Source organism: Drosophila kikkawai, chromosome X, assembly GCF_030179895.1.
Source record: "Drosophila kikkawai strain 14028-0561.14 chromosome X, DkikHiC1v2, whole genome shotgun sequence".
In the NCBI taxonomy this organism is placed as follows: domain Eukaryota; kingdom Metazoa; phylum Arthropoda; class Insecta; order Diptera; family Drosophilidae; genus Drosophila; species Drosophila kikkawai.
This window is the reverse complement of record NC_091733.1, coordinates 19,331,089-19,350,429: the sequence shown is the minus strand read 5'-3', so window position 1 is coordinate 19,350,429 and position 19,341 is coordinate 19,331,089. Positions and strand designations below refer to the sequence as shown.

The 19,341-nt window shown below is 40.4% G+C and overlaps 2 protein-coding genes across 2 annotated transcripts; one reads left to right on the top strand and one right to left on the bottom strand.

Moving 5' to 3' along the window:
- Positions 1-4,501: 4,501 nt before the first annotated feature.
- On the top strand, positions 4,502-7,548 carry LOC108074143 (uncharacterized). The gene is made up of 4 exons (XM_017166043.3): positions 4,502-4,643; positions 4,715-5,758; positions 5,891-6,280; positions 6,535-7,548. Exons 1-4 carry the CDS (start codon positions 4,617-4,619, stop codon positions 7,357-7,359), a joined length of 2,286 nt encoding a protein of 761 aa, XP_017021532.1. The 5' UTR covers positions 4,502-4,616; the 3' UTR covers positions 7,360-7,548.
- A 2,447-nt stretch (positions 7,549-9,995) lies between these two features.
- Positions 9,996-11,144, bottom strand: LOC108074136 (uncharacterized). The gene is made up of 2 exons (XM_017166035.3): positions 10,557-11,144; positions 9,996-10,489 (listed from the first exon to the last, which is right to left on the bottom strand). Exons 1-2 carry the CDS (start codon positions 10,951-10,953, stop codon positions 10,149-10,151), a joined length of 738 nt encoding a protein of 245 aa, XP_017021524.1. The 5' UTR covers positions 10,954-11,144; the 3' UTR covers positions 9,996-10,148.
- Positions 11,145-19,341: the final 8,197 nt, after the last annotated feature.

The following is a 19,341-nucleotide window of genomic DNA, read 5'->3' as shown; positions in this document are numbered from 1 at the left end:
GGTGGGTGTGGGAGCTGAACGTTGGCTGTTTTTATTCCAAGAGGAGAAGGACTGCAGGAAAAACACATGCCTGGCCAGAAGCTTGTTTACATGCGTTTGGCGCACTCGCCAGATAAATTAGCAGCAACATCACAGCAGCAACAGCAACAAAAGCAGCAACATCGCAGCAGCAGCAGCAACAGCAACAAAAGCAGCAACAACAACAGCAACATTGCAACGTCCTGCAACCAGCTCACATTTAGCCAACACTGATTGTCAAAGCAAGAAAGTTGAAACCATCAAATGGTTATATTTCCAATTAAAATTGATTTTGTACAAGCAAAAAAAAAATGTAAAATAATATTTAGTTTATTTATTTACCTTGCAGCATCAGTCTTAAGTATAATCAAAAGTATAAAAGCCCAGTAAGACATTCTGTAAATCTTTTGTAGATTAAGATTTATCAATTTAAAACAAGCTTTTTGGGGTATTTAAACTTATTACTACAAAAATTATAAATTATACAATTATGCTTTAAGGTTCACCTATTTTTTACATTTGAAATAAATGATAAGATAATTATAGCTTTTAACTGTTTTAAAATGTTTAATATTTTATAAAATCGAAACTATGTTGATTACAAGCAATCTCTTATATAAGAGTCTAAGAAACTCTATAAAAGTTCTGTGCTCTTCCAAACAAATCTTATATATTTTAGTCAAGTGTTAGTTATTGTTTCATTTGCACGAAATTGATAGAATTGAATATAAATAAACCATTTGCAAGGGTATAAAAACTTTGGCATGCCCTAGTTACCTTTCTTCACCATTTCTGTATTATTTCAAGCACACCTGAAATTGCCAGAATTGTGGATTGCCAGTTGCATTTACTTAGTTGCATTCGAAGCTCAACATTTGGAAGTTGTTGAAAAATATTTGTCCCAGCTCCAAGCAGAACTTGAACCCTTTTGCTGCCGCCCCGACATGTGTTGGAAAACTTTCGACTTCAGTACACAACTTACCTCAACTTCTGGGAGCGGAGAGCACGAGGAAAAAAGATTTGTTAACTTGGCCGAAAAGGGTGGAGAAACTTTCCATTCAAAGTTGGCCAGAGAGAGAGAGAGAGTAATTGAAGGAGACGAAGGACTGGCTGGCTTACAGTCCAATTTCGCAAATCGTCCGCTTTTGCAGGTGATAAATTTTGAAAGGCATTTTAATTGATTTCGACAAGAGAAATTAAATTCAGCCAGAGCCAGAGCGAAGGTGTGAGCAACATCAATTATTAAACGTTCTATGCCATTTGAATTATCAAATTTTGCCACTGACAAAATGCTCGATGCTCCCAGGGCCTCTTACATGTGAGTTTCAATTAAAAATTTACTTATTTGCTCGACAAAAGTTTTTGCTGCAGCAAGGAGACTTCAAATACCAAAATGCTCAAATACAAAACGACTGGCAAAATGCAGAAGGAGCCCTAGGATGCCAGGATATACAAGGAAATGTGAATGTGAATGTGGATGGGTATGAGAATGGGTAGGAGTATGGGTAGGAGTATGAGTATGGGAATGAATAAATTTCCAAGCAGTTGAAATGTTGAACCAAGCGAAGTTTCTGCTTTGTTTTGGCGCCTCAACTAAAGAAACACACACAGAATGGAGAACAGGGAGCGGAGCGTACACCGGAAAATAGCATCCTGGGAAGGCATTAGCATGCAAATTAAGCATTTATGGGGTTAAGCAGTTAACAAGTAAGCTAAAAACTCCGGTAAATATTAAAATAATGTTGTAAAGTATACGATTTTAAATATTTTCCAACAATTTAGAGACCTGTCTCAGTGTATTCTCCATCCAAAGAAGATGCCTCGGCTGGAACGGCATGCGGTTTGTGGCGGCCTCTTACTTGCTGCACACTTTGTGGCTATCGTTGACAGGGGCGGGGGAACTATAGAGTGGCAATACGGAGGAGGGGCTAAGAACCGACCGAGAAGGAATCCTGGAACTGGCAGAGAAACTGTTCAAGTTGTGCAGCGAAAGCCACAAAAATAGGAAACGACGACAAAGTAACTACACACGGCCTCCTACGCCTCTGTTCAAGAAATTACAGCCGCAAATCATTTTGAAAACAATGCATATGCCATGTCATATGACAGGGACTCATTCTGAGGTGGGGGAGGGAGAGGAAACTTGTTGGGTTTTCCAGGAAGCTGCACAGAATCCCCAGCTTTTTACACATCGGATATTCGAGATTGTGCCAATGCTAATTAGTCGGGTTTGCGGCGGCTTCTAATTGGGATTAGCTGCTGCTGCCGAAGGAGCAACTTTCCGGGGGCGTAAACGCGTCAGAGAGAGAGATTGGCGTGCCAATGAGCTCATTAGAGAGATTTCTCCTGCCAGACCGATGCTGCGAACTTTATTATTTGCCGAAAATATTTATTGTAACCCCTTCATAACAGGCTGTGCATTTTCCCAGCGATAATCATATTCCAAAAGAATCCGAGTCCTTTGGATAACAGGATTTAGGTATCCAGACCGAATCGGAGAACCCCTAAACCAAAACCCACTCGAAATCAAGGCCCGGCAAGAAGGGCTTCGCTTCTAAGCCAAACCCCCCGCTTCGGCCATGTGTGTAATGTCGGCTCAGACATGTCTAACACCCTTTGGCTAAGCTGCACTGCCCCGCCCACAGTGCATCTTCCTTCACTTTACGTCTCCTCGAGGAGGACTTGCAATTTAATATTCATTTTGTGAAAGACCCATTTACATTTTGCGTTTGCCCTTTTTCGTTACTCCAGCTTCGCTCCCTTCCTGCATGTGAGTTGCACTTTCTTTTTTTTTTCGACCTCATTCCCGAGACCTCGCCTCCCCCCCTGCTCTACTCACCGGGGGAGCGACTGCTCAACACGGCGTATGCGTAATCTAAGCAGAGCCTCTCCTACATTCCCCAGCACTCTTCCAGTACCTTTTGTTTGACTTAATTCAACCGCAAAGGCACAAGGATGCGGGATGTGTAGGGATGTACTGCTGGGAGGCTGGGACACAGGGATTTGCGAGCGTTGACCACTTGAAAAGATTTTAACCCGCTGTTCCCGACTTTTGTCCAAGAGCCATCCCATCGTCCTTTCCTTCCTTTTCCGTTTCCTCCTGCCCCTTTTTAGTCCTTCCCCTGTCTCCTTTTGAGAGGAGCAAACCTGCTGCAGCTGTTGATTTATACGCACTGGACCATGTCAATGTCGATGCCGGGCGCCCTCAGGGAAGCAATCATCGCCGGGTTGCCATAACCAGATGCCCACAGAAAGGGGCTTTCACGGAAAGAAAAAAAATCTTGAAAATTTGAAAAAAATTTGAGGATGCAGAGGAAGAAAATGGAGAGTTTGCGTAGTGCAAATTTCATTTTTATGATTTACATCTTCCGATCGTTTCTATGGCAGCTATAAGATATAGACATCCGACTTTTATAAAATTAAAATGGAAATTCTGAAATAATAAAAAATGGCCACATCTCAAAGTAGATGAAAATAGGTTGAAAAACAGTCAAGTTATAATTCATTTTTCTAAAAATTTGTCGATCATTTGTATGGCAGCTATATGATGTAGTCGTCCGATCCGGCTCGTTCCTAGATATAAAGAAGTGAGATTATTCAGAAGACTATTTGCAAAGTTTCATTCAGATAGCTTTCAAACTGAGGGAATAGTTTGCTCAGAAACGGACAGACGGACATGGCTAGATTGACTCGGCTGTTGAACATACTTATATAAATACTTTATAAGGTCGGAATCGACTCCTTTACTGCGTTTTAAGTTTCCGTCTAAATTAAATACCCTAAAAGGGTTTAAAATTCCACTTTTCTATTTTAAATATTATTTTAAATCAAATTAAAGCTTCCGAACTTTTCGTGGAATTCTTTTCTTGCTGTGTAAGCCTTTCGACAATTGCAAATCCAATTCGAGCCTAGTATTTGGTTGGGTTAAGGGAGCCAATAAACACGTAATCGGCCACGCCCACTAAACCTCCACAATTAACAGGAAGGAGCGAGAGAGAAAGAGCTGCAACTGGGAAATTGTTTTTGCGGGTGGCGAAATAGTTATTAAAATACATATGGACGGTTAAATGTTTAACTAATGTCCCGCCATATGTGATAATTGGGTGCGTGGGTGGACGGATGCAAATATTTGGCCATTGGCCACAAAGCCCGGGCTTACTGCCAACCAGCGAAAATGCAATTGAAATGCAAATATTAATTACAATCACATGGCCAGCGAGGTGTTATCGTACAGTACAGTCGTGCGATAGTAAGAAAAAGCAAGCTTGTTGTAATCGATAGGCAGAAAAACAGCATTCATAGGCGTGTGACTTTCACAAGAATATTTTAGTCATTTATTGAAAAGGTGAACAATAAAGTGGCAAACTAGAATTTTTATAAGTAAATATATTTTATTTAATTATTAAAATTATGAATGTGCATGTGCTTTAAAAAATTAGTGGAGTCTTCTACGATATGTTATCGATATGTTTATTTGTGACGTGTGTAACTGCCCCAAAGCGTTGCATTGCGTCTCACTTCACTATTTCCGTTTTCATCTCCGACAAGTTTTGTGAAAATTTAATTTGTGAACAAACAAATAACCTCCAACGAAAACAATGAACTATAACCACAGATACGTTAAAGTAAATGGACTTCTAAAGCGACTGTTATATAAAGCATGTAAGAATCTAATGATATATATATTTAATTTCAGCATCCGCGCTACACGTGCACAGGCGCACCGCCAGAGCGCCATGCGCCTGCGCATTTCCAAAGACGCGGGCCGGCCTCGTCGAGTGCCTGGCACGGACGCCAGTTTCAGAGCCCTGCTAGCCGGCATGTACAGTCCCAGAGCACTCCTACCCGATATGTGCAGTCCCAGACACCGACATTCTCAAGGACACCCACGACTTTTGGCACCACACCGGGCTATTACCTCAGAGGTTGTTGGTATAACGCCAGCCTGCCGGAGCAAGTGCAGCCAGAGCAGCAGCAGCACGTGCCACAATATTACATGACCGCGCAGGCAGAGCAAGAGCAGCACCTGCCCCTATCTTATCAATCGGAACAGGTAGGATCGTCTTCATATCCCTTGCAAGAGCAGCAGCAGCTTTCCTTGCAGGAGCAGCAGCAGCAGCTTCCTTCTCAGGAGCAGGAGCAGAGCCAAATATTGGCTCAATCCTATCAATTACAGCAGCCTATGCCTTCATCCGGTACATCCCAGCCGCAGTTTATACTGCTGCCAGCGTATCCATCGCAAGAGCAACAGCCGCAGCAGGTCATCCTGCAAGCCTATCCTTATCAGCAGCCTCAGCAGATCTTTCCTCAATCGGAACAACAGCAGCCTATCTCGTTTCCATCCTATTCGCAGCAGCAGCGGGTCAGACCATCGCTGCGATCTCAGCGATATCACGTAGCGCCCCAAACAGTGGCAGCAACCCAGGCAATGCCAGCAGCTCTCCTGGGGCAGGCACCTCTCCTTAGTCAGGTTCCTCTCCTAGGCCAGGCACCAACAATAGAATCCCCAAGGAACCAAGTGGCGCAAGTTTCCCCCGCAGTGGAGGCTGCTAGGCCAGAGGAAGACGCCGCACAACCCGACGAGGTGGTAGAGATCAATCTGGGGCCCGGCATTTATGCCACCAGATGCGATAACAAGATAACCATTGACATTGGTCTGTCTTGCGTGGACATTGCAGTGGCGGAGAGACGTCGTGATGTGGGTGATCTGATGGATGAGGCGTTGAACCTTATCCGTGGGGTAAGATAGAGAAATTATTTAATTAATTAGCTTGCAACATATTCGCTTTTCATGAAGCTTTATAGGCAGTTGATTTATTACTTAGAAGCATTTAGAAACCCTAATTTTAATCCTGGAATCCGCTTTGTCCAGTATATTCATAGACGCCGCCTCCCACGACGCCAAAGAACACGCCTGCGCCACCGTCGACCCACCGTCCAGCGTGTTTTAATATCAGATAAAGATACACAGACTGTTGATCCCTGGGAATCGGATGAAGAACTCGCGTCTGACGATCCCGAATCCATGCAGGTGTCACCATCTACCAGTCGAACCTTGACGCAGGAGGAGTTCTTGTCCCCGCAGTCAGCTGGAGTATGGTTCGAGGAGGAGGATGAGGGGAATGATCTCATTTGTGATCAGGCAACCAAAGGCTTAAGCGATCCTGATCAACTTGTGGCCACGAAGCCAACTCAATCGGAGGGGAACTCTCTTCACTGGAAACCCAAAGAAGCCGTCACAGATCCACCTACCACTCCGAAGGTAAATACTATGTAAAACCATATCTCCTCTACATACTTGGAGTTTTCTTATTGCATTCATTTAAGATAACTAAAACCATTGACGACACCTGTTCCTGGCCGCCTTTGGGCACCCGGGCATCCACCACCAAATTCTCCTTGGCCCAAAAGAGCCATTCCCTTAGGGGCGGTCTTACCAGTTCTAGAGATTCGATTGCTTCTTTGGTATCTCAAAAGAAATTCCCAAGTAAAGACTCGACCTTTCAACCCAAACAGATCCTGCAAAACTCGATGCGAATTGAAGAGAATCGAGCTCAGTCGAACGAGCCAGGAGTTTCAAGGGTTCCAGCCTGTTCGCGGGCTCTGAAGGCTCCGCCAAGCCGATCTTTAAGTTCCGCCAATAAAAAAATGATGAGTTTAAACAGTCGGCAAGTTAATATGGACTCCGGTGGGCAAATGAAGAGGCATTCCCTCCGAGGACTGAAGCAAAACAAGTCGGAACCGATGCTAATAGCCGGCAATATGTTCGCGCTGCTGGACGAGCCAGGGGCGGAGCCACCACCTCCGCTGGAGATCAATTCTAAGCCAGCTGGTAAGGTTAAAGACCATTTAGATCCCCAGAAATTGGCCGCGAAAAGGGCCAAGAAACAGAGGAAGAATTTCAAAAAGAAGGAGAGAATTCGTGCGGCGCGACTGAAGGCCCAGGAAAAGGCAGCCACAGAGGTGAAAGGCACTCCAACTTTAGCTGACAACAACAGTGGCCTGGATGGGAAACAATGCGAGATTCAGTTTTTGGGGGAAATCCTATTTAAGGGCCTAACACCACCCACTATCCCCAAGGAGGACAAGCCCCTAAAGTTCCTACTTATTGGTGGAGGGGACGTGGCGGAGGAAACCCTCACGGAAACCAGACCCGCTAAAGAAGGTGATCCTCCAGCCAAGATCCCTGGACAAAAGGAAGAATCCCCTAGCTTGGGTGCAAGGAAGGGACGCCGCAGCCAGTTCCTAGAGGCGGTGGCGGGCTTTGCGGATGCCCTGAAATCACCCAAAGAAAAGGAACCGCCAGCCAAGCGCAATTTGTGGGAGAAGAGGAGGAAGTAGCCCGAGTCTTCAGGGCCTATATTTTATAAGACTTTATACAAAAATGTTCAAATTTTATATACACACACAACAATCTCGGCAAATGAGCTTAATAATGTACAAATTTATTTGGAAACACACACAGCAATATGTAATGTGTGATTTAGTTTTGTAAATCGATACGATTGAGCATAAATTTTATACACTTGATTCCTCGATGAATAAATCTGTGTATTCAGAGATCTCACAAACTTTACTTAATATTTACATATTACAACTTTCAAAGATCCACAAAATGAAAAAATACGTTAAAAGTTTCAGGAACAAAATCACATCCCTTTATATTCCATTTTCAGTTAGCTGAACTGTTGAAGCAACCCTCGCATTAGGCGCTCCATGAACCGTTTCACGCAACGTGTCGCGTTGTAAATAGAATTTGTTGTGCATAATAAAATTATGCATTCATAAAGCACTCGCAGTTGCAGTCGCATTCGCAGTCAAAGTCGCAGCCAAATATATGGCCATAAAACACTCACTGAATGCAATTTTCACCGCCGCCTCGGGCACCATTTTCCGTCCTCCAACTCCCCCCCGCTCTCATCATATATGTAGTCCCCTATTTCCACCATTTATGCACACAATGCGCAGCCATGGAAACCTCAGTGATGCGATGATGGCAGCAGTCTGATTTTCCACTGCCATTCAAATCGCCATAATGCCGAGTCCCCTTTTCAAAAGCAGTCCATTTGGCCAAAAACTGAAGGAGTAGCGACCCCGGGGCCGTCAAAGGGGGATCCCCGGATGGGGATATGGATCCACATATGCCTGTCCAAGACTTGATTTTGAATGGAAAGAGCTCCTCTTTTGCGGTTTAAATTAAAGTTCAACGGAATGATATAGTGGGGTTTATGAAAGGATACATTGTATTGAAGAACATGTTCTTTGACTTTTTTGTTTTATTATATTTAAATTTAAAAATATTAAATATTTATTATTTAGTTGAAAACAATTTCTAAACTATTTTGGTTTCTTTGAACCTGGAAAATCTGGGAAACCGTCGAATAATCTGTAAAATCGACATATATTTTATACACCTACTGAAAACCTTAGATTTCCTTTCCCTAATCCTTCGGTTTAAAGGTGCAGAAATTTGGCCAAATCAGCGCCGCGATGCCTCCTTGGGATTGGGGCTCAGCTTTCCCTCGTTTCCTTGGATTTCCGCCAAAGGGGGTGACACGAGATGCCGTCCATAAACGGATTATAATGCGTGAACCCCGAACAGAAGTCCCGCTTCCCTTCGACCTGGCCGACGCCACCGCCTACTACTTATGCCTGCCCATCGCTGAGCAGTTAAACCGCTTACAGAATTTCAGTTCCCAACTCGCCAGGTTGGCCTTAAACGCTGCACTCGAAGAAATATGGTATTAATAAGTTTAAAATGAATATAAAATAATATATAAATAATAATTAAATAAAGAATACAGAATTGGGAAATCAGTTTTATGTTTTATTTTCTTTTGAAAGATTTCTATAATTTATCCTATATTTCAAGGCTTAGATGTTGTCAAGACCGTTTCTTTACCGGAATTAATCAACTTATTTAAGAACGTTTTAATTTAAAAACATAAATCCCAAGATATTTCGTCAGAGAAGATGGAAAAGTATCTCTGTGCCACTTATGGCTCCACCTTTTCTCCCAGTGCCGGCCATCCTTAGTGCTTCCTGAGCTTTGTCGAGGCAAAAGTCCATTCTGTCACGTTTTATATTGATATTTAAAAAAACAACAAACTGGAATAGAGGGAGGGATTGAGGGAGGAGGTAGGTGTCCCTGCCAGAAACAACTAAACAAAATGGCAAAACAAATTTCTGCGCGTTTTGTGCCGCCGCGCTTAGCACGTAGGCAGGGGGGCTGGGAAGACAGAGCGGGTGGAAAATGGGTTGCAAGGGGGGTGGTGCAGAACAGGTGGGTGGTTGATGGTGGGGCTTCTCACGTAGCAGCCACGTAGCAAATGGTAGCCGGCGAACGGAAATTGCAATTGAGTGCAAATTGCAAGAAGGAAAGGACCTGCATTCGCAGCACCCCCCAACCCGAACCTCCGACACAACCTCCGCAACCCTCACAGCTGAACCCACTTCCTGTCGCCTTTCGATTTTCGTGCACTTCCTGTGCTGTGTGAGGTCACTAAATTTTTAATGCCCCTGTGAGCCGCAGGGATTTCCCTGAATAAATCTGACCGTCTTGAGGCACACGGCCGCGGTGGTCCCAAGGGGGCGGCTTTAATGATTAACCACACTGCAAAGGCTCAGTTGCCACGCCCCCATTCATTGCCAAGACACATTGCCTGGGCCTGGGCCTGGGCCTGGGCCATATCTTTGTTTGCTTTGCCGCCTTCAACTTCATCGTCGTTTGTCACGTTCTGGTCGCGATGTTTATCGTCCCCGAAAAGGAACCCTCGAACAGGAACAGGAACACAAGGCTTTAATTAAATTCCCCAACGACAGAATCTCACACACAATATCTGGCTAATATCGCTGGGTATATATCTCTGGCTATATATTTTGGGTATACAAATTGAGTGGAATTGGGCTTACGCAGGCCACATTACTTACTATATCCTTTGATTTAGAGCTAATAGTTTGTTTTTGAAAATGTTGTACAATATTTTTATTTCTTTATAAAAACAATCTTTAAATACTTGAATTTTTTAAATAATACTTCCAACTTTGTGTGACAGTGTTAAGGGTTTTTGTTATGTATATAGGATAGAAAAGTGATTGTAAATTTCACATTTGTGCAGCCAACATGAGGGTTAAAATATAAAGAACTGATTTAAAGTCGATGTGATTGAATGAGTGCAAGTTTGTTTAAGTTGTTTAACTGGTCTCTGGTGTTGGTGTGTTCTTCCTGCTTCTGATCCTGACACTTCTCTAAATACCTCTGACTTCCTCCGGCTGTTGATTTTCTGCATTATCCTCTTTTCTTTATCTGTAATATCCTCCTCGTAAATGATCTCCTGGCTGAGCATCATGACATTCTGCTTCTGGAACCTTAAACGCATCATGCGCGGCGGCCAGGGCAGGCGTTTGACATGATTCCACTCACGAACCAAGTGCGGCCACAATGTGGGCAGAAAAAAGACCAAGCAATGAGCTAAGAAGAAGGAAAAAAAATTTTTTTAATAATTATAATAACCATATAATAACCCCAGTCAACTTACCCATCATAATCACCGTGGTGCTGCCAAAGTAGGCACAAGTCACAGACAAAAAGGATGCAGTGATGGCCAAAAGAATACTGGGACGATAATCCTGGTCAAAGATCAGGTACTGTCCGGTGGCCAGCCAGCGGTTAATCCAGTTGTGCATCCTGTCGGCCATTAGCTTCACTGTTTCGGGCGGCAATCTCATCTCCGCCATCAACGGATGATCCTTGAGCTCCTGGTAGGGCTCGACGCGCTGAATTGCAGCATAGAGCATGACTAGACCGATGATGATCAGACCCGCCAGGCCCAAGAGGCTGGGCAGGCTAAAGTTGGTCAGCAAGTAGATGGCGGCCAGGCCAAGTATGAGCCAGGAACCGCAGACAATGGGCAGCTGCCAGGTGAGGACATCCATAATGGGTCTGGTCCAGCCAATCAGTGAGCGGAATAGCTCAGAGAGGGAATCCGGCCCACTCCTGCTTCTCCTTGTTCATCAACGATTCAAGGTCCATTTTAATAAGTTTTTGGTAATATAGTTTTCGCGTAATATTTATATGTAAATATGCCAAGGGAGATGCCAGTACTACTGGAGGTGGGTTTGATGGTACTAAACTATTTGCCAAAGCCGACTTTAATGTGTTATATATAGATATCAAGACATGCTTTGGTATTAACTTTTTTGCTTTGTGGTCCTATAGTTTTTCTGTATTTTTCCCAAAACAATTATGAATATTTTCTTACCTCTCGACCGAGCTATAAAAGTCGCTAACTAATTTATTCATGGTCCTGGCGAGACGAGACTTATCGCTCATCAAGAATGAATTCCCCCCCCCGACGCTTTTGTGCCTGTCAAATATTTGGCCAGCTTGCGTCAAACAAAGGGATCCGATCAGGACAAAGGCTGTTCGAAAGCTTCGATTGCCAACGCGGCGTATACGCAATAAATAAATTAAATCCCTGTGGAAGCTGCGCCCCGGGGGAAGGCAATGCAAATGCTGGCGTGGGGGAATTAGAAAATGCAAGGCGAAACAAACTAAATAGAAATGAACATGGTAACAAATGAAAATGGGAAATTGGAAAAGCCTGTGTGTGTGTGTGTGTGTGTGTGTGTATGTGTGGCTAATGAAATGCGATAAAGTGAACCAAAATAATGCCCCAAAAGAGAGAAGAGCGGCGGTCACCGATCAATTTTGTGCGGAAATTAGTACGAGGTGGCATTCCAAATGAATTTCCAACTGCATATTTTCCGTGTTGCGTTGGCGTTGCCATAAAAATCAAGGACGACTTCCTTTTTTTTCGCTGGCTAATTTCCAGGGGCGGCAGCTTGAAATGTAAATCAAAACAGCAGCTCCAAGCGGCTGACTAATTAGATTACTTGAGTTGGAACAGCCAAGAAAAAGCGGTACTTATATATATATATATATATATATATATGTATATATATATTTATGTGAAAGCACAGTGAGTCACAAAAAGCTGTTGACAATTTCGAATTTTGTGTTCTTGCAGGGCAATGAGGCAGATAAATGCAGCGAGAAAAATATATGTGAGAGTATGAGGTTATTCAAGATAAATTGCATTGATTTTCGAACTTTTGATTTGTGAATTTAAAAGATTTTTGGAAAATAATAATTACATTAATACTATTAAAAAACATATTATAAGAAAATATTATGGAAGGTTTATTAAGGGGTGTTTTTGAATGATATGCTGTGGCTCACATCAGGCGGATGTATTATATTTATATATATAACTATACATAATAAATATTACAAATATATTACTTTATATTATATTATATGTTATATATTACTAATATGTTATTATTATAATTATTACCTTAACATAATTTAGAACTATTTTTATTTAAATTTTTCAGCAGTTGATTTCACAAGAGAATAGTGTGAATAAAAATATGTATAATTTGTAAATAAATAAATAAAATAAATTGCTATATTTTATTTATCAAAGTTCTTTATTCCTAGTGTATAATAATTTTTTTCACAATTTTAGAAGTTCAAAATTAAGATTGATTTTTATTTAAAAATGAAAAAGAAAAAAAGGTAAACAAAATTTCTTATTATACATAATAAAAATAATTCTTAAATATAAATAAATTCAAGCTATTAAATAAACAATTCTTTTCTGTGCACAAATGTATGCTTGTATTTTTTTTTTAATATTTCTGTGTGTACAAATATATGTATATATATTTTTTGACTTGGCGCCAGCGAGAAGCGCCGGAGTTTCTTGTCGGTGTCTCCGTTTGCTGGCTGGCACGTCTTGCTTAATTATTTCCTTGGCTAGAGCAAACAATCAACATAATTTCTGACAGGCCCACGCCTTCGCCTTCGCCCCGGTACCGACTCCGGCCCTTTCCCGTTTTCCATTTCCCATTTCCCATTTTCCGCTCTTTTTTTATTTGTGTTCCTGCTTGGCGACATAATAAAAACAAAATGTTAGAACTTCCACCATCCGAGCATCTGATTAGCTCAAGACTCGAAGGCCCTTATTTCCCCATTTCCCATTTTCCACAACACAAGCAGAAACCAAAATGGGATGGAAAACAGGTGAGGGTTAGGTTAGTTTAGTTTGGGTTGCGTTGCAGGCTTTCCCAACACTTTCCCTTGTTTGCATTTAAATTTCGTTTTCAATATTACCGAAATCTGCATAAATTATCTCTACACAACCCTTGGGCTTGTTTTCCCCCACTTTCCTTTTGGGAGGAAACTCTCTCTCTGTGTGTGTGTGTATGTGTGTAACTATAACTATCGATCTCACTTAAGCCTCCTGGGTCCTGCTCTGTCCGTCTGTCTGGGCCATATGCAAGCTGGCAATAAAATTTAAATATTTTCCATATAAATCAAATCGATGGAAATTTTCGGGACAAAGCAAGCTGCACCTGTGTGTGATACATATATGTATATACATATATATCAGACAGAGCCCCCAAGGACCTGCTGAACAAGTGGGTGGTGCCAGGTCAGTGGTGCCGTAGGCAAAAACAATAATGGCCGAGACATGGATTAACAATATATAAAAAAAAAGAAATGTTTTTAAATACATAAGCCTCATTTATTGTCTGAATTTCGGCATTGTTGCAAGTTTTTGGTGAAGTTTAAAATCATTTTAAAGGGAAATTAATATGGCAAAGGGGTGTTTTTTAAATATAATATTGTATTTTAATTATAAATTTAATGTAATAAGGGTGTTTATTGGTTTATTATAGATTACAGGACATGTATTCTTGATCAAAAGATATTGTTGATTATAAAACTTGTTAGCAGGAAACAACTTTAAGGGTTAATTTGAACACGAAATTTATTTTTTTTTTAATATAATAACTAACAAGGAATACATAGATCACATTTGTATTCAAAATTAAACCTCCATTTTAATAATTTAAAAGCAAGTTCCCACATTTCCTTGGGCTAGAATCTGTCCAAGTTGGCTGAACCAGAGCTGGCTTCCTTGTCCTTGCCTTGGCTTGGTCACAATTTATGGTTAGACATCTACACATGGATTTGAATATATATATAAGCATACTCACATATGCACATATTCACAGGCAGATGCAATTTGCTTTGACTTGACCCCATGCACCTGCATTATCCTTTACCCAATACCCAGTGATCACGTAGTCCTCATAATCGTATATAGCTTAACCAGCTGTCCGCGCGATCATACGAAATGTTTGCCCAGCATCCTTGTGACAGGTTCATGAAATGTCCTGCCAGGACGTTGGGTAATCACGCGTGACAACTCCGTTTAGCACAGGACTATTAGCTTACATAAGCACGTAGTTATTGATGGATTGACGAGGGTCGTAGAGTGAGAGTTTAGCTGCTTAGTTTTATATATTTTAAAACAATTACATTTCCCAAGGAAGCTCTACTAACTCACTTCGTCCTCATGAGATCCTTGTCCTTTCCTTTACACCCGCAGCACATTCAGGACCTGACAGATGAGGTCCAAATTGAAATGGAAGCCCTGAGATAATGAAGATCTCTGGCTGCTAGGGATATGTCCCCCCTCTCACTCTTGACATGTCACAACACTCTCTGCTGTCATACGTATTCCAAAAAAGGAAGACACCGCAAGACACTCGCAGGATGACGTGGGTCCGAACATGTCCATGTCCATGTCCTGGTTCATTTGCATCTCCTCTTCTCCTAATGCCTGAAACTTGGTACTTTAAGGGCCGCGCTGCCATATTTCGTTTACGTCGAGTGCACTTTCGGTCACATTTATTACACAATTCCAATAAATAACTTTTCGCAGGGCTTCCTCCTGCTCCTCCTGGAGCAGTTGCAGTTGCAGTTGCTCCTTTCTTCTTCCTTTCTGGCCTCCCAGACAGGACACACAGACACTGGGACGGCGCGCCGCACGTCGGCAACGATTTTCTTTATGGTATTTACAACGACATCGTCAGCTCGTCATCGTTTTGCCGCTGCCCTCAACCAACGAAGGAAAACCAAGGGCATTGGGCAAGAAAAGCGGGGAGGGAAATACTTTATTTACGAGTATTTCCCAACACACCAGATGCGGGGAAAAGTTAAAGAAAAAGCGAATAGGTTAATACTCTACCTTTTAGACTAAAATTTAAGGTTTGAATTATTTTGATTTTTATTTTGTTAGCTGATAAAACATTTTTTAAGACCTTTTAAATAGAAAATATTTTTTTAGGGAAAATGTTAAATATATTCATACAAAATAATGAAGAAAACTAAGATGTAACTTTCATTAAAACTTGATTAAAAATTATGTACTTTAGATAATGTGACAATAATCTTCATTCGATGCTTAAACTGACTTTGAAAATAAGAGATATTTGTTATTATTAAACTTAAGCATTAATAATATAATATATAAAGGACAAAAGAGTCAAATTTCCCATATTTCACAGTTTAAATAAAATATTCTTACTATTAAAATAATATTTTAATATTTAAAAGTATTTCTAAATGATAAATAAATATTACAAATATTATTACAAGTATTTATAAATTATAAAGAAATATTTAAAATATTTGAAAGGGTATCTAGAAGTCATATATCATTTTATATGTTATACAGAGAAGCCACAGTAGAACTGTCAGGGCTCAACTGCTCAAAACTCCCTCGATTTTGCCAGCGTGTATATGTTTCTGCAATAAATTTGTGTGCTTGCTTTATCGATATTTTGTATGATTTTTATTCCATTTTATTTTTGTATTCCATTCAGAGATGCCGCTGCTGCTGCTGCTGCTGCTGCTGCAGTTGAAGTGCTGTAAATTTGCCATTTAATTGACAGCTGAATCATAATTGCATTGTTCTTAAATCCGTCTTTGTTGCCGCAGTTTGAATTTAAATTCAGAAGCTTCGATTGCCGTCTGCAGTCTGCAGTCTGCAGTGCTGCATATTTATGAAGTTATTGCAATGCCAACTGGCATAAACATATTCATTGGGCGGGGGGCGGTGGGCGGTGGGGATTGTTTGATTTGCCACTCTAACGAACAGTAGTCCCTGTGTGTGTGTGTGTTGCCAGAAGTGCACATTGTTTGCTATGCAAACTTTGCCAGCCGCTGCTGCTGCTGCTCCTGTGACTGCTGCTCCTTTGGCTCCTTCAGCCGCCACCTCCTGGCCCGCTACGATCCTCAAGCTTTTGGCCAAATATCAACAGCACTGCGGGACTGCAAAGGCCAAAACGGCACATGTTGCACATGATTATGTTTAATTTTGAACCGGAAACCGGAAGCCGCCTTCTTCGATACACCCGCTCGAGGCCATCGAGTTTTCTCAATTCACAGGACAGGAATATAAAGTCCAACCAAAGTCTGTTCTTTGTCTAAAAAAAGAAAGACAACCCCATCAACCATAACTTGGGTTCTTTTTAAGACGCAAACCTGCATTAGGGATTATTTATTTTAAATATATTTGAGATTATTTATTAAATATTTTTTTAGATTTTTTTTAAGTCTTAAGTTAATTAAATGTGCAATTAACATGGTATTTCAGTTACCTTTTACGATTTACTAAAGTTTTTTTTTTTCAAATAACTACAAAATCCAGGCATTCAGTTTAAAACTTAAAACCTACATAAAAAACCAGGTTACTCAATTTATTTAGAACAATTTCTGTTTATATTTTCTTCCCAATTAGATACATTTTTTGTGACCACAGATTCCGGTAGAGAAAGACCGCGCGTCCCAACAAATGGCCTGCTCTGGAGTACTCCAATCAAGCTAGACGATTTTCCTGGCAGTTAAGTAATTGACCAATTCGAGACCGCCACTCGATTGTCAGCCATTCCAGCTTGCGACAATATCGATAACCTGTCACAATAGTACCGTTGAGTCTCGATGACCATGTTCCCATACATATTTTTTTAAGGCCCCCCCCCCCACACTCGCCTGCTTCAGCTCCACCACACTCTCCCGGTTAAAATGTACATATATCCGACAATTTTTATTTAAAGGTTTTGGCCGGGCCCCCCCTCTGTCCTGCGCTTCTGAATATTTGAAAGTGCTGTCTGGACAGCAGCTGGCAGGATACGCAACAAATAAACAAATGCACAAAAGAGTTATCCCAAACGAGTGGCTATGAATTTTGTGGCTTCAACGAAGATTTGCTAAGTTTGGAGTTGATTTTTGAGAAAATTATAACTACAAAAATGATAGGTACACAAATTATTAGTAGAAATTTAATTGGTACAAAAATTATAGGATCAAAAATTATAAGAACAACAATTATTACTACAAAAATTATAGGTACATATTTTCTTTTAATCTATTTAGTCTTGTTTTATATTTTCTCTTAGAAAAAAAGAGCATTTGAAATGCCCTAAAATGCCATGTGGAATACCCGTTCTTATCCTTATTTTTTTTATTGTTGTTTTTGTCACATTTATGCACACTTAATGGCAGCGACAATCGACCTATGAATGTCCTTAGCCTTGGACCTCTGGGTGTGCATATGTGTGGGGCAAAAAATGGGGAGGGATAAAGGACAGGATCGAGCTGCTGCAGAGCCACAATGCGCAATAATGGCAATAATGTGAGGGGAAAAATAGATAAATAAACAGACTTTTAAGATACCATGTAGTATTGATAAAAAATAAATTATTATAAGATTGTGAACATTATTATTATTATATTATTAAAAATATATATATTAAGTATTTTATATAAATTATATACTAATCAAAGAAAGTAAAGACTGCGAGCCTAACTGAATATTTTTCATAAAAAATTATGTACTTATTTTATTATTATGTACTTATTTTTTATATAATATTTACAAATAATAATATAAAAATATCAAAATTAATTTCATGGCTTATAAAACTCCCAAAAAGTGGTACAGGGTATGCAAACAATAACAAGGAATTGCGACAACCCCCTTTTGGAGGAGGCTACCCCCTCCAGCGTATCTATGTATATGCCTGGTATTTTTCGGGGCCCGGTTTTCGGTTCAGTTTTCGGGGCGTTCTTTTGGTCATTTTGGCTGAAGCATATTGAAAAATTGTTGTTGTAGGAAAAACCCATTTGGCTATTGTTTGTCATACTTTGGACGGTCGCCGCTGCCGCTGCCGCTGCCGTTCCTGTTCCTGTTTTTCCGCTTTTCCTGCTGCTTGCTGCAGTGGATTTTCAATAAATGACTTATGTGTATACACCGCGGGACTAACTGCTTTCCATGTCCCCCTGCCTGTGTGTGTGTGTGTGTGTGTGTGTGTGTGTGTGTCTGTGTGTCTGTGTGTTTGGGGTTATGCCGCCCCCAAGCCGCGGCTTTCCACTAGCCTTGCCCTCTCTGGATTTTCCCTGGTTGTTGTGTTGTTTGTGCTTTTAACGAGCCCAGCTGCGTGCCGGTTGCGAAAATCGCTTTTAAAAATAATAACAATGTGGGCTCCTCTTGTACACGCTGTCAGAGCAGCAACGACTCCCTTAACCCTTTTCGCGGTACGCAGTTTTAGAGCTTGCTAAGAGGGGTTAATCATATTGGTCATCCCATTTAGTGTCGACTAATGGGAGGGAGGGGGTTACAGTGTTTTAAGTGGAAACAGGCTTCAAGGACAAAAGGAAAGCTATAGCTATTTTGCAACACTGTAACCTAGGTACTTTTTGTTGTGACTATCAACACTACTTTGTGTATTTATCTGGGTTTATTTGGAAATTAAATTTCATGTTAAAAACGTCTTTATGATGTTAAGAAAACGATCGTCGTTCTTTATATGTTTCAAGAGGACCTATGAATCTCTTACCAACACTACTTTGAGCTTACACTACTTTGAATAGTTGATAACATTGATATCGAATTTAAGTACTTACAAGTGACTTTAACGACATTGATCAAATTTTGATTATTTTTTCAGTATAAACTATCAATTTTAAAATTTATTAAAATGAGTTTTAAGTTTGTCAATATTTTTTAACATATTTACTGAAATTTAAAAATGGTAATTCTTAATTTTATGCAAATTTCTTATATTTAAAATTTCTGAAAACATTAGAAAACTTTGTGCAGAACTGTAAATAAGCGATTTTATTGTGCTTACCAACACAACTTTTTCTTTAAAAGTAATATATAACATTTTATATATTTATATGAATTTAGTCTAATATTTTATTTGCTGCGCTGTAATTTAATATAGATGTAAATGTAATTTTAACTTCTTAAATATTTATTCTATATTAATTTTGTTAAACCAGATATTTAAACACTGTTTTAAATATAGAAAATTCTCATATTTAACGCAAATTTCCTTGACTTCTCTCAGAGCTAAAATTTCCAATTGCTAAAAGAGTTCGTCTTTGTTTTTTACGAC

Excerpts from the sequence above, each read along its gene's own strand:
- LOC108074136 (XM_017166035.3), bottom strand. The coding sequence starts at position 10,953 with ATGGATGTCCTCACCTGGCAGCTGCCCATTGTCTGCGGTTCCTGGCTC. Across the intron at positions 10,490-10,556 it reads CACCACGGTGATTATGATGG|CTCATTGCTTGGTCTTTTTT; the intron begins GTAAGTTGACTG and ends CCTTCTTCTTAG.
- LOC108074143 (XM_017166043.3), top strand. The coding sequence starts at position 4,617 with ATGAACTATAACCACAGATACGTTAAA. Across the intron at positions 5,759-5,890 it reads CGTTGAACCTTATCCGTGGG|TATATTCATAGACGCCGCCT; the intron begins GTAAGATAGAGA and ends CGCTTTGTCCAG. Across the intron at positions 6,281-6,534 it reads ATCCACCTACCACTCCGAAG|ATCCTGCAAAACTCGATGCG; the intron begins GTAAATACTATG and ends CAACCCAAACAG.